At 36.3% G+C, this 15,911-nt stretch overlaps 1 protein-coding gene across 7 annotated transcripts in view; it reads right to left on the bottom strand.

Annotated features, from left to right (window-relative positions):
• Positions 1-15,911, bottom strand: part of LOC114046958 (centriolin-like) — a 94,212-nt gene that overhangs the window by 76,695 nt on the left and 1,606 nt on the right. For all 7 annotated transcript variants that reach the window (XM_027867613.1, XM_027867612.1, XM_027867607.1 and 4 more), the window contains exons 2-7: positions 10,254-10,501; positions 6,914-7,038; positions 5,708-5,838; positions 4,324-4,465; positions 3,823-4,009; positions 2,747-2,940 (exon numbers count right to left, since the gene is read on the bottom strand). In XM_027867613.1, coding sequence (XP_027723414.1) covers positions 2,747-2,940; positions 3,823-4,009; positions 4,324-4,465; positions 5,708-5,838; positions 6,914-7,038; positions 10,254-10,470 — 996 coding nt within the window. In that variant the 5' untranslated portion in view covers positions 10,471-10,501. The remainder of the gene's footprint in view (positions 1-2,746; positions 2,941-3,822; positions 4,010-4,323; positions 4,466-5,707; positions 5,839-6,913; positions 7,039-10,253; positions 10,502-15,911) is intronic.

Here is a 15,911-nt window from a genome sequence, read left to right as displayed (position 1 = left end):
GCCTTTCCCAGCCCCTCTGAACTCTAGTGCCTTCCCTCTGTTCACCATTTCTTATGTATCCTAAATATAGATTGTTTTTATATATTCATTTGTTGTCTCCTTCATTAGACTGTGAGCTCCTTAATGGCAGGGATTGTCTTTTCACTTTGTGTATCCCTAGAACTTAGCAAAGTGCCTGGCACATAACATATGCTTATTAAATGTTTACTGATTAACTGAAGTGCTTAAGCTTGTTGACTCAACTTAAAGAGAGAGTTGGTGAACATCTAGAAAAAGAAGTATTGATTACATTCATCATTAAGAGGTAGTTTTACAGTACCATCATTTCTTTTTGGAAAGAGCTGCTAGATGGGAGATCAGGGTAGTGCTGAATATATAATTCACTTGGATTTGACAAAGTGTTTTTGTGGAAAAGATGGAAATATGTGGACTAGGTAACAGTAATTAGCTGGTTTAGGAAATGGTTGAAAGGCCAAACCCAAACAAAATCATTCATGGTTCAATGTCAAGTTGGAAGAACATCTCTAGTAGCAAGCCCTAGTAATTGGTGCTTATACTTGTGCCGTTTAATATTTTTATACTTGTGGCATAGATGATGTGCTTATTACATTTGTAGATGACACCACACTGATTTGAAAAGCTCCTCTTGAAGACTATGAAGGGCGTAGCTATGCCCTTTTCTTCCAGAGAAGTGACAATCGAAATTCATAAAGCTAACAATAACAATTCGTTTGACTCTCAAATGTGTGCTGTTTTCACTGTACCATATTGACAGGCATAAAAAGACAAAGAGAACTACACAGGCTAAAAATGAGGTAAAATGAATTAATAGCTCCTAGAATAATCATGAGTTGACTGTATTTATTGAAGTAGATCAAATTAACTGCCTCAGATCTCCCTCTCTAACCCAGTACCATGGGAATGAGGGGTGAAGGGAATCTTAGAGATCATTAAGTCCAACCCTCTCATTTTACAGATGAGACTATAGAGAGAAGTTAAATGACTTCCCCAGGGTCACACAGGAAGTAAACAGCAGTATGAGAATTTGAATCTAGGTACTCTGGCTACAAGGACAGAGCTCTTGCTACCATGCCATATTACTTCAAAGCACACATTCATTTCAAAACATATAAACAATCCCACAAAAAGCAGGCAAGCGGAACATAATATGTAAGCAAGTGATCTAATATCAATTACCATGCAAACATATTCCATGTGGTAAGCATTTCAACCAAGAGAGACTACCTGTAATGAGGAAGACAGAATCAGTAGAAAATGATCTGCCAGAAACCAAAATACCAGCTAAAGGAACAAAGAAGTAAACAGAGTTATGTCATAAAAGTTCATGAGTTGAAAGGGTTCTTACAGATCACTGAATATAACTCCCTCATTTTGCAGATGAGAAAACTGAGACCCAGAAAGGCAAGTGACTTGTCCAAGGTCACAGAGAAAGCTATGAGGTATAAAGCTGCAATAAGAACATTTTAACTCTTAACACTCTTGTCACTAGATCCTGTTAACACTAATTATTTCCAAACAAAATTCATGTGAAGGGACCTGACAAATACTGTGACAATCTGACAAATAAACTAGGAAGATAGGGGGTTTCTCCATTGTGCTCTGCTCACTTCCCCAAAGTCAACTCTTCTCTGTAGCTTAGTCCAAATCCCTAATAAAAAGCTTGTTTCTCAAGTGGATAAGTGCAGTAAAGGCAGAAGAGACCAAAAGGATATGGTTAAGTGTTTGTATTTCAAATGACTTCCCTATTCAGATGTAGGCTTAATGCGAAGGAAGAATAATAATCACGATGATGATGATAGTTAACATTTATATAGTACTTACTATGGGCCAGGCACTGTGCTGAGCAATTTACAATTATTATCTCATTTGATCCTCACAACCATCCTGGGTGGTGGGGCTATTATTATCCCCATTTTACAGATGAGGAAAGTAACTCAAATGAAGGTTAAGTGACTTGTCGAGAGTCACACACCCAGTAAGTGTCTGAAGTCAGACTTGAACTCTAATATTCCTGACTCCAGGCCCAGTGCTCTATCCACTGTACCACCTAGCTTGCCCTAGTAACTACAGGAAGGTCCAGGTGTTAACAGAGCAAGAAATTAAACATAAGTGCTACCTGCCAAGCTTGAATTGGTAAAGCAGAACAGTTAATAGTATGTGAAGCTTACCCCATCCTCTAAGACCTAGCTTAAATGCCAACACCTACAAGAAGTCTGCCCTGTTCCTCAAGTTAGAAGTGATCTTTGCTGCCTCCAGTCTCACAGCATTCTGTCCGTGTTTTATTCTCTTACATAATCTGTTCTATCTTATGGCCACTGAATGGGTATTGTATGTTTTCTTATGTACTACAACCCTACAGTTAGACTATAAGCTCACGATAGCAGGATGTCTGTCTTCACTGTTTCTGTGTTCCCCATCTGTGGCTCACTTAGTACAGTGCGAGTAGACACTTCATCAATGTCTAGTCCGTGAATGAATGTGGTATTTTTTACTACAGCTTCATCTATGGTAGGTAGTAAAGATCTATGGTCCATGACTTTGTGACAAATGATACAAAAGCCAAACATTCTTACTGAGCAGAATACCACACAACATGAGGAGCCTAATATTAAGATACACCTGAAAAATGGCTAAAGGGCTACAGCCCAAGTCCTATTACAGAGGCCCAAGACCCAGAAAGAGAGAGCACACTGGACATGACGAAAAAGGGTCAGAAGCCACGTACCAATTCACTCTTGGTGCTGAGGTCACTCTGAAGCTCCTTGTAGCTGTGCTTCTGCCGGGCAGCTTCCTCTTTCAAAGATTGGTTTATTTCATTCTGATTTTTTATTTCTTCCAAGAAGTGGGCCTGTTTCTTCTTTAGCTCTTCTGCTTCTTTTGTCTTATTTTCCAAGTCTCTTTCTAGTCGTTCTATCTCCTCTGTTAATAAAAATAAAACTGTCATTCCCATTTCTCCCTGATCTTCTTGAGGGGAAGCATGAGGCAGTGGGAAAAGCCCTGGACTTAAAGTATAAAGATCAGGGTTCTGTGTAATGTGACTTTGCCACTTATTAGCAAGATGACTTGAGCAGATCTCCTCCCTTCTCAGAGGCCATGTTTACCCTGATGTAAAATAGGCAGAGTAACCATGCTATCTGTCCTAACAGAAGGAAGCACTGGGGAAACTTTAAAGCCTTTCTGAAGTATGAGGAGCTGCTGCTACTGTTACTGCTACTACTATTATTACCACCACCAACACCACCACCACCACCACCACCACCACCACCACCACCACCACCTATGTCTTAAAGACATATGAAAAAGGATTTTTAAAAATGTGGTAATAATTCTGTTAAAAAATTTATCCCAGTTAGTGTTTTGAAAGACTAGCTTCACAGCACAACAGTAATAAACAAAATCTCATGTATTTTTAGAGCTTTACAGTTACAAAGCACTTTACTCATATTCATTATCTTATTTGACCCTAACAAAATCACTGTGAAGTGAGTAGCAAAAGGATTTTAGTTACATGATAGGCTACTAAAGAGAAAACAGATTCAGAAGGGTAGAGTGATTTATTTGTCCAAGGTCATACACACAGTTGAGTAAATAGCAGAGTCAGGCATTGAATTCAGATCTTTTAATTTCAAATCTAGTGCCATTTTTCTTTTAACACACCACAGTAGGCTCCAAACATGCTACATTTTCTATGCAAGTTATTTATTATTAGGAAACTAAAAATAAAATTTGTTTTTTGAAAAATGCTTTCTGAATTATTTTTTCAGAAGCTTAGACTTTGACTTAGAAATTCTGTCACCTTACCTAAATCAAATCTATCAAAAGACTCCTGCCTGTCCCGACTTGTCACTGGCTGATCCTCCAAACTTTCCAGGGATCTGAGGTGGAAAATGGTATATAGGTAGTAATGAGGAAGCTCTACTACTGGATTGCCTTCCAGAACCAGAGAAGTTAAATCATTGAGCGACTTCAACTTGCTTACTTCCTGGAGCTGAAAAAAGACACAGAATTATTAGAGCTCTATGAAAAACTTAGATAAAATGCAACAAAGAAGCAAAAAATAAAAGGAAATACCTCTTCCCACAGTAGGGACTTATCAAACTCTTTATCTCCAGGAAACCAAAGCTAAGAGAAATTAAGTAACTTTGCAAGATCACAAAATGAATTAGTCACAAGGCCAATACTCAAACCATAGCCTCCTGATTCTCAGGTCAACATTCTTCTCAATTTCCTAGTTTGGGCCGCATTTCACACAAATACAAAAACAATGACTGGTACTAATTCAAATCAGTTCAAGTTACTTACTGAAGATATTTTGTTGCCTTTCAGATTGAGGACCCTCAGGGATCTTAACTTCTTCCCAAACCATAATGGAATATGATCAATTTCATTTCCTGCAAGATTCAGTTTTTGAAGATTCTGCATATGTTCTAGGCCTTCAATTTTCCTGGAAATTAAGGTTAAATTAGACTTGATAAGAATAAGGAATATTATTAAGCAATTATATGACCTTCTTATACGAGCAAAATTCCTGCCCCTCCATTTGGATGACTTTAAATAGAATCATAGAATCATGGAGTACTGGAATTAAAAGAGACCTCAGAGATAATCTAATTGAACTCCCTCATTTTACAGATGAGAAAATTGAGGCTCAGAGAGATTAAATGACTTGTTCAGAGTACTACACCTACTTGGTGGTACTAGGACCTGAACCCAGTTCTCTTGTCATTTCAGATAATATGAACTGAGAAACAAAGAATATGCAACACATTAACTGAAACCAAGCTACTGACACTTGTCACATTCTGCTTACCTAGTTAAATCATCATTCTATTTTTCATATTTAAGAGGGACACTGATAATCAATCTAGCTCACACTCCAAAAGGGCAGACAACATATAAATAACAAGATACATGCAAGTTCCAAAGGAGGACAATCAAGTTGAGAAAAGAAAAAAACCACCTCAAAGAAGGAATGACTGAAGAACTGGGAAGATTTATTTTGATATTAGAGGGGAGGGGAGAAAAAGGGAGAGAATAAGTATTTTTTGAGCACTGAAATGTGCTTAGGCACTGTGCTAAGCACTTTACAAACATCTCATTTAGAGGATGGTGAAGTGGAAAGAGTGTTGGATTTGAAGTCACAAGACTGAGTTCAATTGCTGACTCTTCTACTTAGCACTATGTGACATAGGGCAAGTCACTCTACTTCTCCAGGCATCAATATCTCATCTTGTAAAATGGGGGAAGGAGATGGACTAGGTGGTCTCTAAGATCCCTTCCATCTCTAAATCTATAATCCTAATAGCTGGAAGTCTGAGAGAGTCATGTTCAGTCAATAATAAAGAAAAACTCTTTAAGAATTAGAGCTGTCTAGCAATAAAATTAACTGCCTTATGAGACATTAAGTACTCCATCACTGTAAGTATTCAAACAGAGGTCAGATGATCACTTCTCAGGGTGACCTCTAATTAAATTCTATTCCAACTTTGAAATTCTATGATCTGTTTAGGGACAGATTCCATTATTGACCTGGGTACAAATTTCTTTTTCCTTAATATCAATGGAACCTTTTAGATAACCTGAATAGCTCTAGTATAGATATAGTATCACTGTACTAAAACAAACCGACTTGTATTAATAGGTGCTAATAATTATTGGTTGAAATGATTTTCTAAAATTTGCTTACCTGATGTTGTTATATGATAAATTCAGTTCACGTAATTTTACATGCTTATCTAATTTCTCAATCTTCCCAATCAGATTGTAGCTGAGATTCAGTACTTCAAGTTTATTACACTTTTCCAGGTTTTCTATGTACTAGATGAGAACAAATTAATTACTATATGTAAACAAATGTTCTGATATAACACAAAAATCATTTTAAAAATTTTTTGGCAAAAAAGATATGTATATTCTAAATAAAAATACAATGAAAAATTGCAAAAAAATCTTATGGTCTGCAATCTGTAATCAGGGAAAAAATAAGTGATATTTTAGAAAAAGCACTGGATTCCTGATTTCTAATACTAGCCTCTACTATTAGCAGGGTATTTGACTTTGGAGAGTCAATTTAACAACCTCTCTAGAGTTTGACTTTCTTCATGTGAAAAATGAGGCTAGATCACTAAGATGCCTTCCAACCTAATGATCTATTAACTTATAAGAGATCCCAAGATACAATATTTGTGCTTCTCCACAGTGCTTTGCATGCAGGAGGCAGTCAAAAAATATTCAAAGAATTTGCATTTTAAGTTTCACAATTTTCATAAGATCACTATGAAATTTTTTTCAGTGTACCACTGTATAATTTTTCAAATTTCCTTCTGTAATTTATTCAAATTTTACTCAATCTAGGGAGTGCCAGTAATGCTTAGGACAATCAGTTAATGAAAAGTAAAATCCCAATCGACCAGATGTGCAGAAGCAACCAAGGAGCTCTCTCACATTAGAAGCCATATACTGACTTCTCCCATAGAACTCCCACAATCAACAATAAAGAGCTTTCTGAATTTCTGTAGAACTGTGAAATGGCAGCTAGACAGAGTTAAAAGAGCAATGGAATAGGAGTTAGAACCCCTCAGTTTGAGTGCTGAATCCCCCACTTACTGTGTGATCTTGAGCAAGTCATTTTATTTTTCTCAGTCTCATATAAGACAGAGATACTAAAACTTGAACTGCTTACCTCAAAGGAGTTTTTGGAGGAAACCACTTTGTAAACTGTAAGGTATTATATAACTATAAGCTACTATTATATTTCCTCAACTATGATGCAATCTATTTGAGAAGATAAGCTTTTACCTCCCACTCCAAAAAAAAACAAAAAACAAAACACAAAACTATATTTCAAACATAATGACTGAATATCTAAAAGTAGCAATTGCTGGTAACATACCTTAAATTTCTTGCCACCATACTTTGAAAGGGAAAGATTCAAAGATTTTACTAATGCCAAATTTTCTTGTTTGCTAAGCTTTTTAATAAGGGCCTCTGTAATGTATCTTACTCCAGGAGGATCATCTGAAATGAAAGTAAACAAATCATTTGCAGCAGATAAGGAGATGACGGAACATCAGAAAACCTAATATTCTCAGGTAATGAAATTAAACTTAGACAACCAGAAAAGTGGTGATACACTGCTAAATGAAACATTTCAGAGACATGTAGATGAATTTCTATCATAAATCATAGAAACACTTTTATAAACATTTTAAGAGTACCTAGACATATTAAGCAGAAAACACTAAGTGCAAAATTACCATTTCTTTCTCTAAACATTTGTTTCAGCTACAACGCCTGAATTTTGTTCAAATACACTCTATTTAACAACATAACAATAAAAAAATACTTCAATTACATATTCCAGTCAGGATTGGGGGAAGGAAATGGGAAACTGGGGAAGGAAGAGACAGATATATCCTTAATGCTTACAAAAGCTATGAGAATAGCTGATAGCTTACATTTTTACGGTGCTTACGGTATACAAAACTCTATACATATAATTATCTTATATGATCCAGCAAATGCTGTTCTTTAAAAAAAAAGTTCACATTTTTTATATGGGTAAATACTAACAGAAAATGCACGCACACACACACACACACACACACACAGAAAAGAGGTTCCAGTTTCTAGCACAGAGCCTTAAAAATGACTGATGCCTAATACATGTTTCTTGCATTAATCAATGAAGAAATACGCAGCAGATATGTATTTTCCTCCTTTTCAGTAGGGGCAAAAGCCTAAATTCCTATTCTGATTGGTGGGGAATATTACATCTCACAAAATATTTTACATCTCATGAAAAAAGACCTACTTTCTCATTCCATTTTACATGGCACATTTTACATTTCATGGGGAAAAAAGGTCTACTTTCATCAACTGACATTCACCATCTTGTATCACTTTAGTATAGTTCTGCAACACAGTTAAAGTCTTGTTATATTTCACAAAGTCAAGCACAACAGTGCACATTACTTCTTGACTTGTCCTGTGGAGCAAAAATTTAGCAATGGGTCAATTCCATTCTTTGGCTCCAAAATTCTTAGTTCCACATTACCAAATGTAAGCATGTCATTTTTGTTTTATGTAAAGTAAAATGCATTTTTTTCTAGGTGGGGAAGGATGGATATCAATTCTTAAATTTTAATAACATTAGAAAAATTTTAATGTACTGTCAGTATCAATGGGGCTCTGGTGCGAAAAAAAAAGATTTGTTAAGGAATTTCCTCAGTTTTTTAGGCTATGATCAAATTCTTCGGTGAATAATGACTGATGATTTAATGTATAGAGAAACAGTAATAACTCTTAAACATATTGCACCAGAAAAGTACATTTACTTAATTAAATGGACTTACTAAATTAAAATATAATTTATTAAATTAAATGTACTTTTCTGGTACAATATGTTTAAGAAAATTTATCATTTAAATTATCATTAGAATTACTAGGTAGAATCTATATACATCACATTTTTAGAAAGCTCTCTTAAGCACAACAACAGGTTTACTCTGAAAGTGGACCAGTCTATATTTTGAAAAGGGCAAACATACTCTGTTCTACAGTGATGGAAGGTTTGGAGTAAAGAGATGCTCAGACAACCTCTTGCCATAAGAAATGGAAGCTATACCCTCGTAGCAACTCCCCCACTATCACTATCTGAGAAGCAGCTTCACCCTGACCAGATACCACTTCCTGTCAAATGTCACAACTAAATTGCTAACAGTCAAAAAATAAGATTAAACTTAGAGGAGAATAGAGATAAAAGGGACGCAAGGATATAGAACATTAGAGCAGGAAAGGAGCCTAGAGATCTAGCCCCATAGATCTATACTGTCTATCTAGCCCTAGCCTCTCCTTTGAACCTCGGTGCACATCATTTGTTGCCAGGTCCAACAGGACATTTCAAACTGGATGTCCTGGTGACATCTCAACCTCAAAACGTCCAAGATTGAGCTCATTATCTTTTCCCCAAACCCTCCCTCTTCCAAACTTCCCTATTTGTGTTGAAGGTACCACAACCTTTCAGTCTCCTACATTCACAATCCTAATTTCTTATTCACCCTTACCCCACATATCCAATTAGGTACCAAATCTCACCCTTTCTATCTCCACATCTCTTGCAACCAACCCTGGCTCTCTTTTTACACAGCTACCACCTTAGTTCAGGCCCTCAACACCTCTTGTCTAGATTATAGCAACAATATTTTATTTGCATTCCCTGCCTCATGTTCCTCATCAGTCCAATTCATCTTACACTTTCCTGTCAAAGTAATTTCCGTTAAACACAGATCTGACCACCTCACTCCCCTACTCAACTCCTGTGGCTTCCTATTTATTGCCTCTAGACTTATATATAAACTTCTCTGGTTAGCTTTGAAAACCCTTCCCCACCTGGTTCCAACTTTTCTTTCTAGCTTCAATGGATATTACTCCCCTTCCGGGACTCTGTGACCTGACCAAAATGACTTTCTCTCTGCTTTTCATCCATAACACTCCATCTCTAGTCTCTGCGTCTTTAAACAAGATATCCTCCATGCCAAGAATGTAGTCCCTCTTAACCTCCTTGAAGGAAGAAGGGATTCTATGAGGTGGAGATGAAGTCACAAAAAGAGCCAGGACCAGCACCCAGGTCTTTTCAACCAACACCAACACCATTTATTAAGTACCTAATATGTATCTGAGCACCATATTAAGTGGTGGGAATATAAATAAAAGCAACCTTCCATTCCCTTAAGAAGCTGACTTGCTGTTGAGGGATAAGTACAGTACAAGGAAAATTGAGGACTGATAAAACATTAACCTAGGGATATCAGGAAATGCTTCATGGAGTAAGAGAGTAAGAGAAACTACATGGAGTAAGAGAAAGAAATGAAAGCAGAGCTTTAAAGGAAGATAAGGATTCTGAGAAGTGCAAATGAATAAAGGGCACATTCCATACATTGGGAATAGCTTATATAAATATAGCACATGCAGATGGGTCTCCCAATTCAGTGGTATTTCTACCACAACACTAGTTTGTGTGTAGACAAATTTCTCTATTAGACCATAACACATATAATTGAACAAACATTTCTTAAGGACTTACTACAAACAAAGTTTTGTGAGAGAAACATGGTAAATGCATAACACAGGTGCAGAGTGCTATGAAATTTGGAAAAAGGAAGATACACAGAAATAGTTTAATGTCATCATTACTTAAAATATCAATCTGACTGCATGTTAATGAAGAGTACCTTTATCATCTTGGTAGTCAAGAGTCAAATTACTTTCTCCCACAATGTCATTTTGCTCAAACCACTGTCCTCTACTATGAAAAGTAGGAGTCTCAAGTCTGGTATAAGGTGAAAGTGACCTAGATCTTGTACTGGACAACTGAGATGCTGGACTAAGTGAGCGAGATGGTGTCATTTTTGTTCTTGGTGGTGATTCTTGATGGGAACCTTTCTTCATTGCGAGAATATGGTCAATAGTTGAGCCAAAGCTGAAAGAAATTTCAAGGTACTTAATGCAGTATAAATGTGCAGACCAAAAAAATTCATTTACAGACAGTTCTTGCTTTACATAAATTCATATTTCATAAATTTGAATTTAAAGATAGCTGCATTTCCAAAAAAAAAAAACACTTATGTTAACTTTACCATTTACTGTGCTCTCTTCCTCTTTCCACTCTTGCCCTTCAGCTAGGTGTCCAGCAGCCTCCCACACCCCCATGAAAAAAAAACCAAAAAACCTGAGACCTCTGGGTGCTGAGAAAGGAGTTCTTTGCCCCACTCTGTCTACACCACCTGTTTGTTCCAGGTGCCAATCCTCTCACCCCACTGGCACTCAACCCTCTTCATCCCTTCCTTACATTTCTGCATTATGTAAAAAATGCTCTAAGGTCTGCAGGAATGGTTCACTTCGGTAAAACAAGAATTGTCTGTATTTATTAGATGTACCGTTCAAAAATGAAGTTTGACCTTTTCAACATATATAAGGAATGGACATGTCTGTATTCTCGAATATACTACCTTTTACAAACTATACTTTCTGGCACACTTAAGGTTTAAAAACTTTAGGGGGATATCAAATCTACTATGCCTTTAACTGTGTACACATGCTCATATCAATATTTTGCAGAAATGCAGATTTTATACAAAGGTAAAATATTTAGAACTATGAAAAGTTAAAGCTAGAAGGGACCAAAGAACATGACTGTTGAACCTGGAAGAGATCCTAGATATTATCTAGTCCAATATCATTTTATAAACGATAGAAATGAGTGTCAGAGAAATTAAACAACTTGGCCTGAGTCACACAGCTCGAAGGTGGATGATAAAAATATGGAATCATACAATTTTAGTGTTAGAAAGTACCTTGGAAATCACCTACTTCAACCTCCATTAAAAGATGAAGAAATCAAGGTCCAGCAAGTTAAAAATAACTTGCCTTGGTCACAAAATGTTAGAAGATAAAATCATAAAACAAGTAAAGAATGTCAGGGGCCATCTTACCCAATTTATACCTGACAAGTGGTATCTAACCTTTCATTTAAGATTTCTAGTACAAGGGCATCCACTCTCTTCTCAGGCAACTCATACTACTTTTGAACAACTCAAAGGTTAAGAAGATTTTCCAAATGTCAAGCCTATATTTGCCTTTCTGAAATTTGTGATGACTATTCCTAATTTTGCCTTCTAGGGCCAAGCAAGTAAAATTAAATCCTTCTTATAAATGATGGGGCTCTTAAAAGACTTGAACATAGCTATTATGACACCCCCCCACCACCACCTACATGTCTTTTCTTTTTCAAGTTCGACATTCCCAGTTCCTTTCATTAATCTTTTTATGACATGAACTCAAAGCCCTTTACCTTTGTGGTTGCCTTCACAGGAACCCTCCCCAGCATGAACGATCAGATAACATTTCACTATGCATAGCTAGTCCTTAAAATTAGACACCACTTATTGTATTTTTGGAATGGTAGAATGTGTGCTCTGCTGCCATAGTCTTTAAGAACCTTAGATCACCTCTATTACCACACTAAGGCATTAAAATAGAACTTTGTGTAGGCAAAATGGGGTTTACTCTATCAAAAAAAAAAAGGAAATGTTGTGAGTCTAGTATTCTCTGTTATAGCCAAATTGGCTCTTTGTGATAACAGTTTTTATTTCAAGATGTTTATTAGCATTCCTTTCATAAAAATTTTCCAGGAATCAAAGTAAAATTCACTGGTCTGTACTTTGCAGACTTTATCCATTCTTTTCTTTTCAAAGCCTGGAACACTGGCCTTTTTTTTTTTTTTTGGTTCTGTACCACTAATATATTACTCACAATAAATCTCTCAGGGATCAATGACAGTGATCACATCTGCCATTTCTAACCTGTTTTGGTTCTAGTCAGACATGACTGAAACAACTGAAAAACAACAATACTACTTTTTCGCAGGCTTGGCCTTTTTGAAAAAGTCATTTACACTTTTTCTAAATCACTTGGACAAGTATAAAGAAAATAGTACTCTCTAGGTTTGTCTTGCCTCAAACAAGTGCTTTACCCAGCAAATGTGGTAAAAGGGTTCATTTCAGATAAGACATGCTTCTTCAATACTGTATCCTCAACCAATGTCTTCTTAACTACAATGTATAAGACTGTTCTGAGGAGATTTTTATAATACTCAATAATTCTTATAAACATGCAGTAAATGAGGTTGGACAATTCTGCCCAAACCGAGTACAAAATTTTGAGGATGTATTACACAAATTTTCAGCCAAAAATAAAATTAGCTCCACCAATCTTGGGCAAGGTTGCAGTGTCAATTTACACTATGCTTGCTGCTCCAGATTTGATTTTTAATGTGCAAAATCTACTGCCACTATTAAAAATTATTAGCACTGCAAGCTGAAAGCATTTTTAATCCATTCACTTTAGGTAAGCATAGACACTTATAAAATCATAAGTCATTGAATTTGAGGTGAAAGTTATCTCAGAGGTATCCATAACATAAATCCCATCTACATCTCTGAAAAGATATCATCTAGTTGCCATTTAAAGAACTACAGTGAAACCAGCACAAGACTTCCAAACAAACCTGGGTCTATCTAAATGGAAGTTAGAAAGTATCATGTGCTTTGACAGACTATGCTTATTGACTTTAAAGGATTGAGTTTTTCTTTTCTTTTTTTTTTTTAATTGGGGAGCAGGTAGAACTTGAGTGGGAGAAGGACAGTGATAGTATTACTTAAAAGAAGATAAAAAATAAAAAAGGGTCACTGGAACATTTTTTAAATTCACAGAAGAGAGCAAACAGGAAAACAGACAAAAGAGGATGGCTTTGAAGTAACATGTTGAAATTTTTTAAAAGGTTGTACACAACAGCTCTACGTAGTTTCACATATACTCTTTTTTTCTGCTCTACTTTGGTTAAGGAATGTTCTTTTTTTGAGGGTTTGTTAAATCAGAATTTTAAAAAATTAAACATGAAGATACAATACATAGAAAGAAAGACAGCACGGCTTTTAACAAGGGTAGGTTCTAGGAGACCTGGGCCATATGTGACCTGGCCCATGCACCACAATGCACTAACTGTGTGACCTTGGATAAGTACCTTAACTTCTCAAATCCTACGTTTTCTAGTTTATAAAATGAGCATTGATAACTCCTATCTTGCCAACCTCACAAAGATGTTGTGAAGACTAAGAGAAAATAGATATGTAAGCATTCTTTAAGCTGTTACTGGGAGGTATTATCATTACATATATTTGCAAACATAATATAAAAGATATTCAGGGTGCATGTGTATAAATGATGTGAGAACAAAACATGAAGTAATGAAACGAATTTTTTAAACTAATATCATTCCTCAATGTATTCATCTTGGTAAGCTATTTACAGTAGTTATTCCATTGATGTTAAAATTGCTGGAAACGTTTTTTAAATTATCTGTTGGAAATGATTTCCTGACCAACGTGAGGCACATGAAAAATCAGTCTTAAAACTTCAGTCATGCCTGACACCTGCTATTCTAGAACTGGCCTTCTAAAAGCAAGTACTGGTGACCTGTATGCCTTTACACTTTTTGCTTTCATTTCCTCTTGTTAAAACAACCCACCAGAACCTCTCAAAAAAGCCTTCCTCTCCAAATTATATGTTGCTTGACACCACAGCAAACATGTCTTTATTGTTCTCCCCCCCAACAGATTCGGCATAATGTTAATCCATTTCACAGTATGCATCAACCACATTACAGAAAAAGTTAATTTTGCCATGGAAATAAAGGGGGCCTCAGTTATGAAAATGGGATGCTTACTCTGCTACGTTGAACTGATTTCTTCTAAGACCCTGGCTAATCTTTAGAAGGTACACACATAGATCTTATCAGTCTCTTAAGCCAACTGTAGTCCTAACCAAAGCAAAGTGGCAAAAAACCAAACAGCCACAGCAACCTAAAGAACATACTTATTATGAATAGAAACAGACAAGGGACTGTGCCTCAGAACCAAGAGAATAAAGCTGGTTTCCATATTATGTATGTATATTTTAACTTTCCTCAGTTTTAAAAAAATGCAAACAAAAACCTATTTTGCTTTTTAATTACAATGCAATTCTATTTGCATCTCACACAGAATCATACGCTATCAGAACTAGAATGGACTCTGGAACAGTGAAATGTTAGAATAGAGAATCAAACAGAGCTCTAAGAGATCTTAGAACTTGAAATGTTATCACTATAAGGTAGAACTGGTGGCTAAGAATGTTGGAGCCAAAAGGGATCTTAGAAGGTGTGGCAAAGCTGAAAGATACCATAAAAATCACCTAGTCCAATGCTCTCACTTTATAGATGCGGAAACTGAAGCCCATAGTGACTTGCCCAAGTTCAGTAGTAGAGCTCAGACAAGATCTCAGGTTTGGTAACTAAATTCAGACATTATTTCTACTATACCATGCTATTCCCCTATATTGACCATTTCTCCATATCACCACCACATTCCTTAAGATCTTCATGTCCAAATACCCTTAAAGATTTCCTAAAGGGCAGCTAGGTGGCCCAGTGGATAGAGCACTGGCCCTGAAATCAGAAGGACCTGAGTACAAGTCAGGCCTTAGATACTTACTAGCTGTGCGACCCTGAGCAAGTCACTTAACCCGGACTGCTATTTAAAAAAAAAAAAAAAAGAAAAGGTTCCCTATGAGCTACTGCCCTAAACTCCTAGATTAGCGATATCCAACCTCATTCTCTAATTTTATAATTTTCATGACTTCTCCCTGGGTTACAAGCTGCCTTGAAACCCTGTTTTCCCCAAGTCTTCTGACTATAAAGCCCAGAAAACTAGAATGAAGAATTTTGCTGGTGGTTTCATGAATTAATGATATTCAGGGAAACTTTCTTGGAAGAGTAACAGTTTAAAGACACAGCCTAAGTTGGGACAGCTGGAATGGTTGTTAGAAAATGACTATGCAAAAGAACTGGAAATTGAGAGGATGCCCATCAATTGCAGAATGACTGAGCAGGTTGTGGTATATGAATGTAATGGAATACTATTGTGCTATAAGAAATGATGAACAGGCTGACTTCAGAAAAACCTGGAAAGACTTGTATGGTCTGATGCTGAGTGAAGTGAGAAGAACCATGAGAACATTGTACACAATAACAGCCACTTTGTTAGATGACTACTATTGATAGACTTAACCCTTCTCAGCAATTCAAGGATCTAAGGCCTCATGACGGAAAATGCTGTCCACATCCAAAGAAAGAACTATGGAATTTGAATGCAGATCGAAGCATACCATTTGCTATTTTTTTCCTCTTCTGTTGAGTTTTGTTTCCTCTTTCTGTTGGTTCCTCCTATTGGTTCTAATTCTTACTTACAACACCACTAATGTGAAAGTATGTTTAATAGGAATGTACATGTATA

This window comes from Vombatus ursinus, unplaced genomic scaffold, assembly GCF_900497805.2.
Source record: "Vombatus ursinus unplaced genomic scaffold, bare-nosed wombat genome assembly UNPS02014786.1, whole genome shotgun sequence".
NCBI lineage: Eukaryota > Metazoa > Chordata > Mammalia > Diprotodontia > Vombatidae > Vombatus > Vombatus ursinus.
This window is presented reverse-complemented; position numbering and strand designations above follow the sequence as displayed.